Genomic DNA, 19208 nt, shown 5'->3' on the forward strand with positions numbered 1-19208 from the left:
CTGCCAAGACAGTGTAAACCCCCCACAAGTGACCCCATTCTTGAAACTACACCCCTCAAGGAATCTAACAAGGGGTGCAATGAGGATATGGACCCCTTGATGACGGGCACATTTGTGCCGTGAAAGTGAAAAAATAAAAATTGTCACTTTCACGTCACATTTTTCCACACTTGTGCCCGTCACCAGTGGGGTCCATATGCTTACTGCACCCCTTGTTAGATTCCTTAAGGGGTGCAGTTTCCAGAATGGGGTCACTTGTGGGGGGTTTCCAGTGTTTTGGCAGCACGAGGGCTCTGTAAATGCGACGTGGCCCTTGAAATCCATTCCAGTGAAATCCAGCTTCCAAAAGCCAATTGGCGCTTCTTCCCTTTGGAGGTCGTCCTGCGCCCGCTTGGCACTTTATGTCCACATGTGGGGTATTTCCGTACTCGGGAGAAACTGCGCTACATGTTTTGTGTTTTTTTTTCCTTTTATCCCTTTGTGAAAATGAAAAATTGAAGGCTAGAACAACATTTTAGTGTAAAAAATACTTTTGTCTTTTTTCACGCCATATTGTTCGGAAAATCTGTGAAGCACCTGTGGGGTCCAGATGGTCACCGCACCCCTTGTTATATTCCATGAGGGGTGTAGTTTTCTAAATGGTGTCCCTTTAGGGGTGTTTTTTAGGTTTTGGCACCCCAGAGCCTCTGCCAACCTGAAGTGGTACAGTCAGAAATGACCAAATATAATGGAGCCATTAAAATTCATTAGGCGCTCCCTTATATCTGAGGCTTGTGGTTGCGTCAAATAGTGCAATAGGGCCACATATGGGGTATTTCTATAAACTGCAGAAAAGGGGCAATAAATATTGGGGTGAATTTCTCTGGTAACAGGTTTATAATTATGAAAAATATTGGATTACAATAAAATCTCTGCACAGAAAATTTAAATTTTCTAATTTCTTACACACTTAGCTTTTATTTCTGTGACTCCCCTAAAGGGTTAAAAAACTTTCTGGATGTGCTTTTGAAGAGTTTTGGGGGTGCAGTTTCAGAAATGGGGTGCTTTGTGGGGCTTTCTAACATACAGTCCCCTCAAATACACTTTAAACCGGAACAGGTCCCTAAAAATATCTGATTTTGAAATTTTACTGCTAATGTTTTACACTTTCTATTGTCTAAAAAAAATGAAATATAGTTTAATAAATGCCGCCAAAATAAAGTAGACATGTTGCTAATGCTATTTAATATATAATTTATGTGGTATAACCATTTTCTGTATAAGCAGAAAAGTTTTAAAGTTGGAAAAATGCATTTTTCACAATTTTTCACGTTATTTTGGTTCTTTTCATAAAGATTCGTTATAAGTATCGACTCCAATGTACAAGAAATGTGAAGTACAATATGTCACGAGAAAACAATCTCAGAATCAGCCGGATAGGTAAAAGCATCCCGAAGTTATTAATATATAAAGTGACACAGGTCATATTCATAAAATTTGCCTCGGTGCTTAAAGGAGACCTGTCACCCCCCGCGCCGGGGTGACAGGCTCCAGACCCCCAGATAGATCCCCTTATACTTACCTCATGTCGCTGAGTCCCGCTGACGGTCCCGGGACGGAGATATCCCGGTGAGAAGTCGGCGGGCGCGCTCCATGTGCCGTGCGCACGCTCCATTCATTCTCTATGGACGCCGGACCCATCTCCACAGCGCGCGCGCTGGCTTCTCACCGGGATATCTCCGTCCCGGGACCGGCTCCGGCAGCGGGACTCAGAGACATGAGGTAAGTATAAGGGGATTTATCTGGGGGCCGGGAGCCTGTCACCCCGGCGCGGGGGGTGACAGGTCCTCTTTAAGGCCATTTCAGGCCCGGTCCTTAAGGGGTTAATCATAGCTTCGCTGAACACTTCACATTGGCCTTTAGATGCCAGTGATATACTGGAATTAAGACAGCAAAACCAAAGAAACTCCTAGTGCCTTGAGACCCTCAGCCATCTGTTAACTCCTTAAGGAGTGCCCAAGAAGAGACACTACACCCATAAAAGAAGATCCCAGAGTCCTGGCAGGCACTCACAAGTCTACTAAAGGAGTGAGCTACTTCCTTTAGGCGGGCAGTCGACTGTGTGTGTATTGGAGAGCAGGATTGAAGCAGGCAGGGAACAGGGAGAGAAATAGAGAGAGATAAGGACAGAGAGGAGAGGAGGGTATATTGTGGGTGGTTTTCTGTGGAAGCTGTGAAGCCAGTGTCCAGTATACCAAGCCTTTGGGTGCTGCCGGCTGTGCATTCTACCAGGTCTCTGGGTGGGAATTATACCAAGTCACTGGCTGCTGGCTGGACATTATACTAAGTAGCCGGCTGTGCATTATATCAAGTATCTGAGTATGCGTAATACCAAGTAGCTGGGTGCTGGATGGGCATTATACCAAGTAGCTGGCTGTGTATTATACCAATTCTCTGAGTGTGCATTATACCAAGTAACTGGGTGTTGGCTGTGCATCATACCAAGTAGCTGGCTGTACATTATACCCATTCTCTGAGTGTGCATTACACCAAGTCACTGGGTGCTGGTTGGGCATTATACCCAAGTAGCTGGGTGTGCATTATACCATTTCTCTAGGTATGTATTATACCAAGTCACTGGATTCTGGGTGTGCATTATACCAAATCACTGGGTATTGGCTGTACATTATACCAAGTAGCTGGGTGTGGATTATACCAATTATCTGGGTGTGCATTATACCAAGTCACTGGGTGCTGGCTGGGCATTATACCCAAGATGCTGGGTGTGCATTATACCATTTCTCTAGGTATGTATTATACCAAGTGACTGGATTCTGGGTGTGCATTATACCAAGTCACTGGGTATTGGCTGTACATTATACCAAGTAGCTGGGTGTGCATTATACCAAGTCACTGGGTATTGGCTGTGCATTATACCAATTCTCTGGGTGTGCATTATACCAATTCTCTGGGTGAGCATTATACCGATTCTCTGGGTGTGCATTATACCAATTCTCTGGGTGTGCATTATACCAATTCTCTGGGTGTGCATTATACCAATTCTCTGGGTGTGCATTATACCAATTCTCTGGGTGAGCATTATACCAATTCTCTGGGTGTGCATTATACCAATTCTCTGGGTGTGCATTATACCAATTCTCTGGGTGTGCATTATACCAATTCTCTGGGTGTGCATTATACCAATTCTCTGGGTGTGCATTATACCACGTCACTTGGCAATGTGAAAGCATTTCCTATTCTCAATCAGTGGGTGGGTTATTTTTAAGTTACATTTGTGGTCTGCCCCAGTGCCAGTAGTGGCACTATCCCCCATATAAATAACTTATTTGGCTCCCTCTTAGTTTAAACAACTTAACTCCCTCAACTATTCACATGTGAATGCACACTAAATCACGCAAGGTAATCAGCAACAGCAACAGTAGCTGGTAGTAGCTTTAGAAGGTTGTTACATCACAGAGGACATTATCCTTTGTGATATATACCCCATCACAAAACATTTCTATAGCCTTATACTGTTCAAGAAACCTCAAGAGCCATTAAAAACTCACATAATAAGCACCCTTTGGTGAAACATTGTGCAACATCTAACTATCCTGGTGATATTGTGAAAACCCCAAGAACATTTATCAGCCAATCACAATGCGTGTCCGTAAAAATGGGACATGAATTCTACTCTTCCTTGTCACAAGTACCAGTGAATAAAAACCCCACAGCTATGATAATAAGAAATGTCCTCTTTAATAAACATAGTCATGGGGATTTGTGCCTTGATAATACTGTTTTTGGGGTATAGGCTGCATGGTGCACTTTGTCGAAGCATTGACCTGCTGTGGATAATAAAAGCCTGTATTGGAAATGGTTTAATTGGTCTACCCCATGGGCAGTAAATCTTTAAAGGTATGCAAATTGACTATGTGTATTTCCTAGTGGAATATCAATATTTCCTTGATATTTATTAAGGCCATGTTCACATTGTATAAGAACATCGACCATTGTTAGACATGGCCATGTCAAACAACAGCCACTGACTTGCTGTACATGTTCACCCAGCGGATACTGCAGTATCGGCCAGATGAACATTATTTGATTCTAATTGGAAAACGGCACATTTGGGTATGCACAAAGTCCAATTTACCATTGACCCCAGTGTAAAGTACAGCCGGGAGCCAAACTTTACACTGTGAGCAGAGCCTATTTTCTACGGCCGCTGTTTAGCTAGTTTAAGTATATCAGTACACTGTACACGACATGAATCAACCGGTATCATATCAAATCTCTATAGAAAATAAATTGAAGTGCTCCACTGGACTAAATGAGAGACCTTTTTAAAGGATCCTCATCTGTACTGTGGTAAGATTTTAAGAAAAGATTTTCGTCCCAAGGGATGTCTCCCTACCTTGGATCAAATCTATATAATTTCTTGGATGGTGACGTACTACTTGTCTCCTCTTGCGGCTAACGAAGGTGCGCGGTTATTGTCCCTTTTAAAAGGGAGCATGCTTGGTCACTACTAGATGGGATTGATCCCAATAATTGTACAATCTCCACTTTCACTGCTGATTAGATGGTTCTTGCCATTTATAAACACGCTTTAGCAAATAGTCCTCAAATCACGTTAATTCTTATTGCATTTTTTATTTTCCAATTCACATGTTAGATACTTTGGCCCCAAGATGCTTGAATCATTAATATAATAGCCCTTTCTGCTGACCAATTACTATCTACAGAAGTTAGAGAAATTAATTATTTTGCCGATGTGTCCCACTGACTACTGTTCAATCCATTAGGAATAATTTGAGGGATTAGTTCCGCCTGGATGTATACTCACAGGGCCTGTATTACTGGATCTGACACTCTGTGATCTCTTGGTAATGACTGTATGATCATGTAAGTACCTGAACAGTTATTCGTATTGGGTGGTAATGGCATTTTGACGCATTGTAAATGTTTATTTGTACATTTAGAAACTGGTGCATATACAGTAGATTATATATACAGTATATTGTGCATATACAGTTACTGTGCATATACAGTTAACCCTGGCTACAACTCATGTTGAGCCTGGCTACATCTGTATATATTTTTTTTAACCTTGGGCTTTAGCATAAAATGTAACTACATAACATCAAGCAACAAAAATGTAACTGAATTGAACAAACAAAATGGAATGCATTTGCTTGCATTCGTCTTCACTATCAATGTTCACACAAACAGATAGAAAGATATACATTCAATTCAAGTCAACTAAATCTAATCTTCATGCATGTCGCTGTGTAGATTGCCAGGCTTTCTCTGATATACTCTGCGTAACTGTTCACACTGATTCTCTAGCACACTAAATGTTGGCCGCTTAGATGGTTTGAACGACCAGCAGGACAGCATCATCTTGTAGACCTGCAATAAAAATATTTAATATATTATGTCTATACAACAAAATAAAGTGGTTAAATGCATATTAATCCCCAACTGTGTCAGTTGCAGTAACTTTTGACTAGACATGAGTAGAACTCGAGTATGCTCGAATATGTTTGGCATTTGAATACCGGTAGCTGATGAAGTTGGATGCAGCTCTAAGGCTGCCTGGAAAACATGGACACAGCCTTTCTCACACTTTATTATTGCATATTAACCCCTTTAGGACTGGACACATTTTTGTTTTTGCGTTTTAGTTTTTTCCTTCTATCGTTCAAAAGGCCATAGCGCTTTCACCTACAGACCCACATGACCCCTTATGTTTTGTGCCACTAATTGTACTTTGCAATAGCCTTAAGTTTTCCATACAATATTCTGTGAAACCAGAAAAAAAATTATTTGTGCAGAGAAATTGGAGAAAAAAAAAGGAATTTGTTTTCATTTTGGGGGGCTTTGTTTTTACGCCATTCGCCTATGGTAAAAATGACATGTTATGCATGTTCCTCAAGTCAGTACGATTACAATGATATGTAACTTGTATCACTTTCATTTTATCTGACAGCTTTTAAAAAAATTAAATACTAAAATTTAATACTAAATGTGTTTAAAATTGCTCTTTTCCCAGCCTTATAACACTTATATCCTTTGGTCTATGGGGCTGTGTGAAATGTCATTTTTTGAGCCATGATCTGTTCTTTCTATCGGTACCTTACTTGCGTATATGCGTCTTTTTGATCACTTTTTATTGCACTTTTTTTTATTTGATGTGACAAAAAAATGTGCAATTTTGCACTTTAGCTGGTTTTTGCCATGCAAGATCAGGAATGTGATAATTTAATAGTTAGGGCGATTGCGCACGCGACGATACCAAGTATGTTTGTTTATTTATTATTTTTATTAGGGGAGGGGATTTTTTATTAATAAAAATACTTTTTTCTTTCACAGTATACATTAACTTTTAGGGCCGGTTCACACTGAGCAACCAGGTATCCTGGTTCACACAGGTCCCTACGCTAACTCTGTACCGTGTCAGTCAGCGATTGCCTCCCCCGCAAGGTATGCACATGCTGGGAAGTAAGGCCATGGATTGGCCCTGCAACCCCACTGTCACAGGACCAAACCCAAAATGCCCCACACAGACCCTGCCGGCACCGCCGGCGGAGAAGGCTGCCCCCAAATGACACAAGTGTGAACCAGGATACCTGCACGTGGTATACGGGCGTATTGGTTTGATCAAATTGTATACCAAATTCCTGGTGTTTGTTTATAAAGTAGCTTAGCGGCTTTAGTATCAGCAAATAGGTGTGAGGTGCAGCTGCACTCTTCTCTCCATTTCACATTTAATAAAAGTTATGTTTTCATTTTACTGGTCCTTATAGACAATTGGAAATTTATGTGCATAAACAAGCATTTAATGTTATGAGCTCATCAGTAGCACATACAGCTAAAATGCTAGGAGCAATGCTGATGCTGGACCAACTGGCCCACGCAAGCTCACTGGGGGCTCTATGATGGGCTAGTCTGAGTCTGCTCAGGACTCGCTCAGACCCAGTGTCAAACGTTACTGCAAATGACAGTAATGATTTAATAAGGCTGTTTGAGATTTACTTTACTTTAATATGGTAATGGTTCTAAAAATAAACTGACCTTCTACAAGGATTTTATTAAAAATTAAGCCGGGTATTTCCCTTACTGTTGCAGCCACGTGTTAATATTGTTACATGGTTACTTCATCCAATTGATATGGTACTTTATTAAGACAGAGTCAGATCTGATATTAAGGAGAGTGAATATGTATAGATGGTCAGATGTTCTGGGTAAAGTATAATAATTGTGCATACCTTCACAGGGCAACTTGATGGAGGACACAGTCTTTTCTCGGCTCTTAAAAGTTCCACAAGTCCACAAACAGTTTGCTGGGAATTGTGAGGTCCCATCATTCGACGATATTCCTAAAAAAAAAATCAACAAATATTTTACAAGGATATGTTTTATTAAGATTTTATAAAATCTTTTTGACATATGTTTAATATATCAGTGACTTACAGCTGAGGGACTGCAGCTTCTTTCACAATATGTAAACAGCTCATAGAGTAGGACCCCAAAACTCCACACATCTGACTCCCGTGAGTAAATATTGTCAGAAAGGGATTCAGGGGCATGCCTGAGAGAATTAGAAAACAAAATAATGAGTATCTCCATCTATTCAAAAGGTAAGGACCACATACCTGGTAAGGCCTTGTGCATATGTCCTTGTCAGCTTTTACTGTCAGGAAATACTAATCAGGAGGCTTCAGGAAATCATCAGTATTTCTAGTCAGTATTTAATGTTTGACTATTAGTCCATGTCACAAGAAAAACAGATGAGGGCACTCACCAGATAACGTGAACTTTTCTTTATTGCATTGCGTGCATGTTAAAAACTTGAGGACATCTTGGGCCACATAGTGTACGCCAAGCACTAACGAAGCCCTCAATGTTTGACTATTACTACAATTGAAATCATAGGATTCCAGGTTAGTCAAATCATTAAAACTCAGTTTTCCCTATTTCTGACATTTCTGACATTCCTAGTACCCATTTTGTGTCTTAGATCAGTTAGGATCACTACTGTATTTCAGCATTTCAAAAATGTGAAATATCAGAAGAGTACTAGAAAAAACGGCCGAGATGCACACTTCTGTGATATGGAGTACGGTACGCAAGCTGGCTATATATCATGGACTGAACTATTCAAAGGCCTAATATACATGTCCGTAGAATTCGGTCCATACATGGACAGTGTTCTGCGGACTGAACCCTAGAACCTCCCAGCATCAAGATTAATTATGATGTTGGGAGCTCTGATATTGTTTGAAAGTTTGCACTAGTATACTGACACAGCCGCGGGGCTGTGTAAGTACATTACAACAAACTTTCAAACAGTAGTCAATGCATGATATACAGCCAGCTTATGGACTGTATATCAAAAAGGTGTTAATGTGATATCTCCCTATAGTGCATGGGGTGCTGAGGATGAAGGTACGTTTTTACCTTTATCCTCTGCACTGTTTCCATGATATTAGCAGTTTCATTCATATGCTAATTATGTGTTTTTGTGCACTTGGGGCAGGACTACTGACCCCAGTGCACTGATCCACCCCGGCCGGCCCACTCTACGGACACTTATTTCCTTTTAAATTGTGTAACTTGGGTCAAACATTTTAGGCAGTTCCACAAGATTGGATCAGGTCAGGCAGACTGAGTCATTTTTAATCACAGCTTTGCTCATTGCTGTTTTAGTGCATCTATGTTTGACGTATCATTGCACTTTTATATGCATATTTATACACTACCGTTCAAAAGTTTGGGGTCACCCAAACAATTTTGTGTTTTCCATGAAAAGTCACACTTATTCACCACCATAAGTTGTGAAATGAATAGAAAATAGAGTCAAGACATTGACAAGGTTAGAAATAATGATTTGTATTTGAAATAACATTGTTTTTACATCAAACTTTCCTTTCGTCAAAGAATCCACGTTTTGCAGCAATTACGGCATTGCACACCTTTGGCATTCTAGCTATTAATCTGTTGAAGTAAGCTGGAGAAATTGCACCCCACGCTTCTAGAAGCAGCTCCCACAAGTTGGATTGGTTGGATGGGCACTTCTGGCGTACCATACGGTCAAGCTGCTCCCACAACAGCTCAATGGGGTTCAGATCTGGTGACTGCGCTGGCCACTCCATTACCGATAGAATACCAGCTGCCCGCTTCTGCTGTAAATAGTTCTTGCACAATTTGGAGGTGTGTTTAGGGTCATTGTCCTGTTGTAGGATGAAATTGGCTCCAATCAAGCGCTGTCCACTGGGTATAGCATGGCATTGCAAAACTGAGTGATAGCCTTCCTTATTCAGAATCCCTTTTACCCTGTACAAATCTCCCACCTTACCAGCACCAAAGCAACCCCAGACCATCACATTACCTCCACCATGCTTAACAGATGGCATCAGGCATTCTTCCAGCATCTTTTCATTTGTTCTGCGTCTCACAAACGTTCTTCTTTGTGATCCAAACACCTCAAACTTGGATTCATCCGTCCACAACACTTTTTTCCAGTCTTCCTCTGTCCAATGTCTGTGTTCTTTTGCCCATCTTAATCTTTTTCTTTTATTGGCCAGTCTCAGATATGGCTTTTTCTTTGCCACTCTGCCCTGAAGCCCAAAATCCCGCAGCCGCCTCTTCACTGTAGATGTTGACACTGGTGTTTTGCAGGTACTATTAAATGAAGATGCCAGTTGGGGACCTGTGAGGCGTCTGTTTCTCAAACTAGAGACTCTAATGTGCTTATCTTCTTGCTTAGTTGTGCAACGCGGCCTCCCACTTTTTCTACTCTGGTTAGAGCCTGTTTGTGCTGTCCTCTGAAGGGAGTAGTACACACCGTTGTAGGAAATCTTCAATTTCTTAGCAATTTCTCGCATGGAATAGCCTTCATTTCTAAGAACAAAAATAGACTGTCGAGTTTCAGATGAAAGTTCTCTTTTTCTGGCCATTTTGAGTGTTTAATTGACCCCACAAATGTGATGCTCCAGAAACTCAATCTGCTCAAAGGAAGGTCAGTTTTGTAGCTTCTGTAACGAGCTAGACTGTTTTCAGATGCGTGAACATGATTGCACAAGGGTTTTCTAATCATCAATTAGCCTTCTGAGCCAATGGGCAAACACATTGTATTATTAGAACACTGGAGTGATAGTTGCTGGAAATGGGCCTCTATACACCTATGTAGATATTGCACCAAAAAACAGACATTTGCAGCTAGAATAGTCATTTACCACATTAGCAATGTATAGAGTGTAATTGTTTAAATTTAGGACTAAAGTTTTGTTCATTGAAAAGTACAGTGCTTTTCCTTCAAAAATAAGGACATTTCAATGTGACCCCAAACTTTTGAACGGTAGCAGGGCCGCCGATAGGGCAGTACAAGTGGTACTGCCGTATGGGGCTCGAACCCTAAGAGACATGGGGGGGGGGCCCGCCGGCCGCCGCCCCCCGACCGCTACGCTATGCACGGGATGCACTGATCGCTTTAATGTTCCGCCCGCACAGCGGGCGGAACATTAAAGCGATCAGAATACAGGAGAAGGACCTGTCAGCATCCTCCTCCTGTATTCTCTCCCATAGGCTGCCGGCACTTCATACCAGCAGCCTATGGGAGGCCGGGCCGTGATCATGTGCCTCTCCGGCAGGTGTGATGATGTGACGTCATCACGCCTGCCGGAAGTCCCGTCCCTGCGGCTCGCAAGATGGAGCCTGAAGAGGAGGAGGAAGAGCTGCTGCCTGCACAGCGCGGATTAGGTGAGTAGGATGTTTGTTTTTTTAGGGGCACCTCTGGGGGCGTTATTAGTGTATGGGGGCACCTCTGGGGGCATTATTAGTATATGGGGGCACCTCTGGGGGCATTATTAGTATATGGGGGCACCTCTGGGGGCATTATTAGTGTATGGGGGCACCTCTGGGGGGCATTATTAGTATATGGGGGTACCTCTGGGGGCAACATTAGTATATGGGGGTACCTCTGGGGGCATTATTAGTATATGGGGGCACCTCTGGGGGCATTATTAGTATATGGGGGCACCTCTGGGGGCATTATTAGTGTATGGGGGCACCTCTGGGGGCATTATTAGTGTATGGGCGCACCTCTGGGGGCATTATTAGTATATGGGGGGCACCACTGGGGGCATTATTAGTGTATGGGGGCACCTCTGGGGGCATTATTAGTATATGGGGGGCACCTCTGGGGGCATTATTAGTGTATGGGGGCACCTCTGGGGGCATTATTAGTGTATGGGCGCACCTCTGGGGGCATTATTAGTATATGGGGGGCACCTCTGGGGGCATTATTAGTTCATGGGGGCACCTCTGGGGGCATTATTAGTTCATGGGGGCACCTCTGGGGGCATTATTAGTATATGGGGGCACCTCTGGGGGCATTATTAGTTCATGGGGGCACCTCTGGGGGCATTATTAGTGTATGGGGGCACCTCTGGGGGCATTATTAGTGTATGGGGGCACCTCTGGGGGCATTATTAGTATATGGGGGAACCTCTGGGGGCATTATTAGTATATGGGGGAACCTCTGGGGGCATTATTAGTATATGGGAAAACCTCTGGGGGCATTATTAGTATATGGGAAAACCTCTGGGGGCAATATTAGCTCATGGGGGCACCTCTGGGGGAATTATTAGTATATGGGGGCACCTCTGGGGGCATTATTAGTTCATGGGGGCACCTCCGGGGGAATTATTAGTATATGGGGGCACCTCTGGGGGCAACATTAGTATATGGGGGTACCTCTGGGGGCATTATTAGTATATGGGGGCACCTCTGGGGGCATTATTAGTATATGGGGGCACCTCTGGGGGCATTATTAGTGTATGGGGGCACCTCTGGGGGCATTATTAGTGTATGGGCGCACCTCTGGGGGCATTATTAGTATATGGGGGGCACCTCTGGGGGCATTATTAGTGTATGGGGGCACCTCTGGGGGCATTATTAGTATATGGGGGGCACCTCTGGGGGCATTATTAGTGTATGGGGGCACCTCTGGGGGCATTATTAGTGTATGGGCGCACCTCTGGGGGCATTATTAGTATATGGGGGGCACCTCTGGGGGCATTATTAGTTCATAGGGGCACCTCTGGGGGCATTATTAGTGTATGGGGGCACCTCTGGGGGCATTATTAGTTCATGGGGGCACATCTGGGGGCATTATTAGTGTATGGGGGCACCTCTGGGGGCATTATTAGTATATGGGGGAACCTCTGGGGGCATTATTAGTATATGGGGGCACCTCTGGGGGCATTATTAGTATACGGGAAAACCTCTGGGGGCATTATTAGCTCATGGGGGCACCTCTGGGGGAATTATTAGTATATGGGGGCACCTCTGGGGGCATTATTAGTTCATGGGGGCACCTCTGGGGGCATTATTAGTATATGGGGGCACCTCTGGGGGCATTATTAGTTCATGGGGGCACCTCTGGGGGCATTATTAACTCATGGGGGCATCTCTGGGGGCATTATTAGTGCATGGGGGTACCTCTGGGGGCATTATTAGTTGATGGGGGCCACCTCTAGGGGCATTATTAGCTCATGGGGGCACAGCTGGGAATCCTACATACAGGGGGCACAGCAGGGGATCCTACATACAGGGGGCATCCCACACAGCGCAGTTACTATGGGAGCCTACAGGGGGGAGAAAGGAAAGGAAGTTGCTAGAAATGTGCGGAGCCTAAATTGTTTGTCTCGCAGGTTCTAAGGGGATGAAACGTATCTGGAAGGAATCATCATGGAGGACTGGGCCGGATGGAGAGGAAAAGGGAAAGTGACGCCTCAGATCAAAGAAGACGTCACCTGTGAGTCACTGTATGACACTTTTCTTATTTTGTAGAACATCATTTAGTAGGGGCGCCCCGAGGTGACAGCTACTACATTATCTGTATTTAGAGATATCACTGTGTTATCTGTTGTGTTACATAGGACTGCAGGTGACTACTACATTATCTGTACTCAGAGATATCACTGTGTTATCTGTGGTGTTACATAGGACTGCAGGTGACATCTACATTATCTGTACTCAGAGGGATATCACTGTGTTATCTGTGCTGTTACATAGGACTGCAGGTGACATCTACTACATGATCTATACTCAGAGATATCACTGTGTTATCTGTGCTGTTACATAGGACTGCAGGTGAAATCTACTACATTATCTGTACTCAGAGATACCACTGTGTTATGTGGTGTTACATAGGACTGCAGGTGATATCAGGTGATTTCTCTAGGTTGCAGAAGTTCAAACTTCATCGTGCCCTGGTGTGCTGGTGTCTGTATGTCTGTATACATGTGTGCTGGTGTCTGTATGTCTGTATACATGTGTGCTGGTGTCTGTATACATGTGTGCTGGTGTCTGTATGTCTGTATACATGTGTGCTGGTGTCTGTATATCTGTATACATGTGTGCTGGTGTCTGTATGTCTGTATACATGTGTGCTGGTGTCTGTATTCATGTGTGCTGGTGTCTGTGTGTGAGATCAATTCTAGAGAACTGGCTCATATATCCCATTTTCCCCAGTGGCTTAAAATGTAACCTCTGTTATACAGTTATAAAATTGTAGAACCTAAATGTGAACAAGGTGCAATTCAAATAGACACTCACTTGTATAGCTGTCTCTTGTGCTCTGTATGCAGTGCATTATATTCACCCTTGCAACGTACAATTTATAGCGTGTCTACAAGCCCAGCGGGGCTCATTATGATGGAGACTAAAACTTACACAAGAGTGGGGTAGGGGTTCCCCTGTATTCACAATGCTGTTGAGTGCTCGGCAATGCCCCATCTGGGATTATTGAATTTCGAGGGTCTATGCAGAGCAGGATAAAGACACCTCTGCTGCACAAACAGGATCTCCTAGAAAGCGTTCTCACCGCCATGTATTTGCTATCACTGTCTTGGGTGAGCTAAACTAGTCTGCCTGGGGGGGGGATTTGTATATGCTCACTAACATGGAACAGCCTTATTATATTAGCCTTATCAACATATTCTATGTTAGTGAGCATACCGGGGGGGGGGGGGGGGGGGTATTGGTGAACATATACAAATCAAACAGCCCCCCTAGACCCTCGAAATTCAATAACCCCAAACGGGGCATTGCCTAGTACTCAACAGCATTCTGAATACAGGGGAACCCCTACCCCACTCTTGTATCAGTTTTTGTCTCCATCATAATGAGCCCCGCTGGGCTTGTAGACACGCTATAAATTGTACGTTGCAAGGGTGAATATAATGCACTGCATACAGAGCACAAGAGACAGCTATACAAGTAAGTGTCTGTTTGAATTGGGGAAAATGGGGTATATGAGCCAGTTCTCTAGAATTGATCTGAACCAAATTATACCTCCCAGCAAGGCGTGGGTCAAACACACAATTTTTTTTTATTAATGTGGGGGGCCCAGACACTTTGGTTGTATGGGGCCCCGAAATTCCTGATGGCGGCCCTGAACGGTAGTGTATGTATTGTAAGTTTCTGGACCATGATTATTCCAGCTTTGTACTGTGTGAACCATGTTTATTTGGGGTAGTATAGCATACCAATAGGGGTTACCACCCTGGAAAACATCTTACCCAATGTTCTCCCTGAGTTTGGGATTTTTTTTTTTATGTTTTTTTATGGGGCCTTTATACTGTTAGCTTTTTGTACCTGCTTGAATTAAGTACTTTTATTTATATTATATATTGGTGTGCCAATTTGCCTCTATAGTGCGGGTTAGTGGCCACTGACTGGCACGGTGTGGACTTAGTGTAGGGACCCATGTGTATCAGATACCTGCACGATGGTATATGGGGCAGTATGGCTTGATCAATTCATACACTAAATTCTGATGTGTTTTTTATTTAGCCTAGGGGCACTAGTATCAGCCATAGGTGTGAGGTGCAGCGCTCTTTTTCTTCCCTGAACCGCATAGTCTTTTTCTTTGTTGGTTTTGTATACAAGTGGTGTACATTGGCAGTAAGTAACCATTTTGTCACTTGGGTGGTGCACATCCAACTTTTCTTTTGCATGTTATATCAGTTACACTAACAGGTTTAACTGATCAGACTATGCCTCAGGGCACAGTCTGGTCAGCTTTCATAGCCAGAAAACTAGAGGCAGGTGAAGTAACAGGAAGAAGAAGAAGAAGAATGGCTGCAGCATTACTAAAATAAGTAATGGGGAGAATACATTTATTGATGGAGATAAGGCGGTCGCTGACTATTTGAATAGCTACTTCTGCTCAGTGTTTTCAGAAGGCGGCCTTCACAATCACAGGATGGTTGGACACAGCATTGCCTCCAGCTATATGGGTTCGGCTCCAGTATTTTCAGAGGCTGAAGTTGCAGAGGAACTTGCCCGTTTAAAGCTGAATAAGGCGATGGGTCCAGATGGGATCCATCCCAGGGTTCTTAAAGAACTCAGATCTGTGATTGCTGCCCCCCTGACAGATCTGTATAACCAATCCCTGCTAACAGGAGATGTCCCGGATGATTGGAGAACAGCCAATGTTATACCAATCCACAAGAAGGGGAATAGAGAAGAGCCCAGTAACTACAGGCCAGTGAGCCTGACATCTGTAGTAGTGAAAATGATGGAAACTCTTCTAAAAAAGAAGATAATGGATCACCTAAGAATCAACAATTTGATGGATCCAAACCAGCATGGCTTTACTGAGGGCCGATCATGTCAGACTAATCTCATTGATTTCTTTGATTATGCCACAAAAGTGCTGGATGAAGGTGGTGCTGTGGATATCGCCTATCCGGACTTCAGCAAAGCTTTTGATACAGTTCCCCATAAAGAGCTGATAGAGAAGTTGGAGAAAATTGGACTAAATCCCTGGATAGTTCAGTGGATTTGTGGTTGGCTGAAGGAGAGATATCAGAGGGTTGTTGTTAATGGTGTATATTCTGAGCAGAGACTGGTTACAAGTGGTGTGCCACAAGGGTCTGTTCTGGGTCCTATTCTTTTTAATATGTTTGTACTGTAAGTGTCATAGGAGAAGGGTTGGTAGGTAAAGTTTGTCTGTTTGCTGACGACACAAAAGTGTGCAATAGGGTGGATATTCCTGGAGGTGTCAGTAATATCGAAAATGATTTAGCTTTGCTAGATAAGTGGTCCAAACAGTGGAAATTGAAGTTCAACGTTTCCAAATGTAAAATAATGCACTTGGGGAGGAGGAATCCTCTATCCGAGTATCACATCGGCAGTACTGTGTTGGAAAAGACTTCAGAAGAGAAGGATTTAGGGGTAATGATTACTGACAGCCTTAAAATGAGTCACCAGTGCAACCAGGCGGTGGGGAAAGCAAATTGTATGCTGGGGTGTATAGCTAGAGGTATAACCAGTAGGAAGAGAGAGATTGTGATCCCGCTGTGAGGCCACATCTGGAATACTGTGTCCAGTTCTGGAGACCTCATCTAAAGAAGGACATTGATAAAAATAGAACATGTCAAAATACGGGCTACAAAAATGGTGGAGGGTGTGAGGCATAAACCATATCAGGAAAGACAAAGATTAGAATCTGTATAGTCTGGAGGAAAGAAGGGAAAGGGGGGACATGATTGAAACCTTCAAGTATGTTAAGGGACTAAATAAGGTTTAAGAGGGGAGTGTTTTTAGTAAAAAACTGAGCTCAAGAACAAGAGGACACAGTGACAGGTTAGTTGGGGGAAAGATCAAAAGCAATGTAAGAAAATATTATTTTACTGAAAGAGTAGTAGACTCCTGGAACAAACTTCCAGCAGAGGTGGTTGGTAAATCTACAATAACAGAATTTAAACACGCCTGGGATAGACATATATCTATCCTAAGATAATAAGAAAGAAAATACTAAAAGGGCAGACTAGATGGACCCAGTGGTCCTTTTCTGCCGACAATCTTCTATGTTTCTATGACTCCCATTCCCAGAAAGGGGTTGAAGGGGTTATGTGGCACTTTAAAATTATTGATATTGTGCTGCAGACATATAAAATTTTTTATTTTCCATATAACTGCAGCACAATACCTAAAATTTTGAAGTGCCAGATAACCCCTTTAATACTCTACTGAATAAAAACATGAATGTGATCACCACAACCCATTTGAAATCAGATTATTACAAAAGTAATAATCTGCAATAACATAACGTAATAACATAGTGCTCAAAATACAGCAAATTTATATACTATTACTAATCAATAACAACAACATTATCAATAACAACAACATTGCACCTACTATACTAAAACCTACACAAACATGGCAGGAATAATTAACATTTGTATGTATTTTGTTTCTTTTTTTTTGTAGTCTTTTGTATCTTATCTTTGTAGTTATGGATTGTAGCCCTACGTTCATTTAAGTAAATTCTCACTGTCCTATTTAGACCTTAACACAAGGGCATTTCAACATGTAGATCACATTAGTGGAACAACACATGACGCGTCCTTAGACAGGAACTTGGCGTCATTTCAGTTATGGCCTATACTGTATACAGTATGTCCACAATCTATGTAGTTATGTTCAACCAGAAAAGAGAAATATGAATGTCTATGTATCATTGCTCCAATCATAAATCCATACCTCGGCCATTTGTATTGTGAAATAAAGTGCAAAGTAGTGAGAATTACAATTATTCATATAAACAGAGTTAATAAAATGAGTGACATTGTATACAAACTAGGGCAAACTAGTGCTGGGGCTCGCTGCATCAGGTGGCCCAGTGATCTGCTCCTGACAAGTATTTGCAGCTAAATGGTTCCCTGTCTTGTCAATCACACTTGTGGCCTCAGGCAGCACTGTGCCTCCGACCACCAGGGTCGCTCCCACCCTCCTTCAGTGTTCCAATGCATGAATGATATCATTTGTGTGCTTGCAGAGCATGGAGAGGAGGCCATGAAGAACTGCTACAAGGCAAGTGAGATTGTCTATTTTTTTTTTTTTTACACTTGGGATGTCGACATGGGGAGGAGTAGGTACTACCAAGGGAGATGTCTACCCAGGGCCGGCGTCAGCACCCGGCTAACTAGGGCAAATGCCGGGGCCCACAGCTCCTCTAGGGGCCCACTCCCGTTTGTTACTACATTTTTTTGTTAGTAAAAAAGAAAAAAAAGTGTAGTAACAAAGGGGACTGGGCCCCTAGAGGCCGCATGTGACAGTTAGGGGCCACGCCGATACATACTGGGGCCCCCGGGCACCTGTCTTCCTTCACAAATCTTCCCTACAGCCGAGTAGGAAAGGACCTTTGAGTGTGTAGGACCTTTGATGATGTCACGGGTCATGTGATCGGACACCTGACCTGATAGAGGGCAGCACGGTAGGCTCTGCAAACTAAGTGTTCTGTATGTGCTGGTTTCTAGTTGTTTTGTGTATAGAGGTCCTGCTGTAATATATATATATATATATATATATATATATATATATATATATATATATATATATCTATTACAGCAGGATATATATATTTTACAGCAGGACCTCTATACACAAAACAACTAGATATCTGTATCTATCTATGTATCTATCTATGTATCTATCTATCTATCTATGTATCTATCTATGTATCTATCTATGTATCTATTTATGTGTCTATCTATGTATCTATCTATGTATCTATCTATGTATCTATCTATGTATCTATGTATGTATCTATCATCACCCCTAGTTCTCCTATATACAGGTCCTGCAGTGATGTTCAGTGTGTATATATATATATATATATACACTGTATATCACTGCAGGACCTGTATATAGGAGAACTAGGGGTCTCACCATGTTTATATATATATATATATATATATATATATATATATATATATATAATCATGCTGGTGCTGCTAGTTCTCCTGTATACAGCTCCTGCTCTGTGTGTGTGCGCTTGTATATATACACATACACACACACACACACAGCAGGAGCTGCATGCAGGAGAGATCAGGAGATACAGGAGGAGAAAGATATGCAGCAGCCACATGTTTCCTTTGCTGCAAATCTTTCCTCACCTGTCTCTCCATGATTTGCTCCTCAAAGGGGCCCGCCGAGGCTCTGTCGCCCGAGGGCCCACAAAAAGCTGGAGCCGGCCCTGTGTCTACCATTACTACCAAGAAGGTTGGACACTAGGGGGTTGAGGGGTGGGGATACTAGGGGAGTTGCCCACCATGGGGGACACTATCTATTTGGGCAGGGGGGTGGTGCTAGAGGAGATGATTAACATATGCTATCTACTGAGGGGAGGGCTAACAAAC

At 42.8% G+C, this 19208-nt stretch overlaps 1 protein-coding gene across 2 annotated transcripts in view; it reads right to left on the reverse strand.

Moving 5' to 3' along the window:
- Nucleotides 1-4928: 4928 nt before the first annotated feature.
- The window catches only part of JAK3 (Janus kinase 3), a 148483-nt gene continuing 134203 nt past the window's right edge, over nt 4929-19208 (reverse strand). For both annotated transcript variants that reach the window (XM_069962299.1, XM_069962300.1), the window contains 3 exons: nt 7459-7576; nt 7254-7364; nt 4929-5394 (listed from right to left, as the gene is read on the reverse strand). In XM_069962299.1, the coding sequence (XP_069818400.1) occupies nt 5251-5394; nt 7254-7364; nt 7459-7576 (373 nt within the window). In that variant the 3' untranslated portion in view covers nt 4929-5250. The remainder of the gene's footprint in view (nt 5395-7253; nt 7365-7458; nt 7577-19208) is intronic.

The sequence above is a fragment of the Dendropsophus ebraccatus genome, chromosome 3 (assembly GCF_027789765.1).
Source record: "Dendropsophus ebraccatus isolate aDenEbr1 chromosome 3, aDenEbr1.pat, whole genome shotgun sequence".
NCBI lineage: Eukaryota > Metazoa > Chordata > Amphibia > Anura > Hylidae > Dendropsophus > Dendropsophus ebraccatus.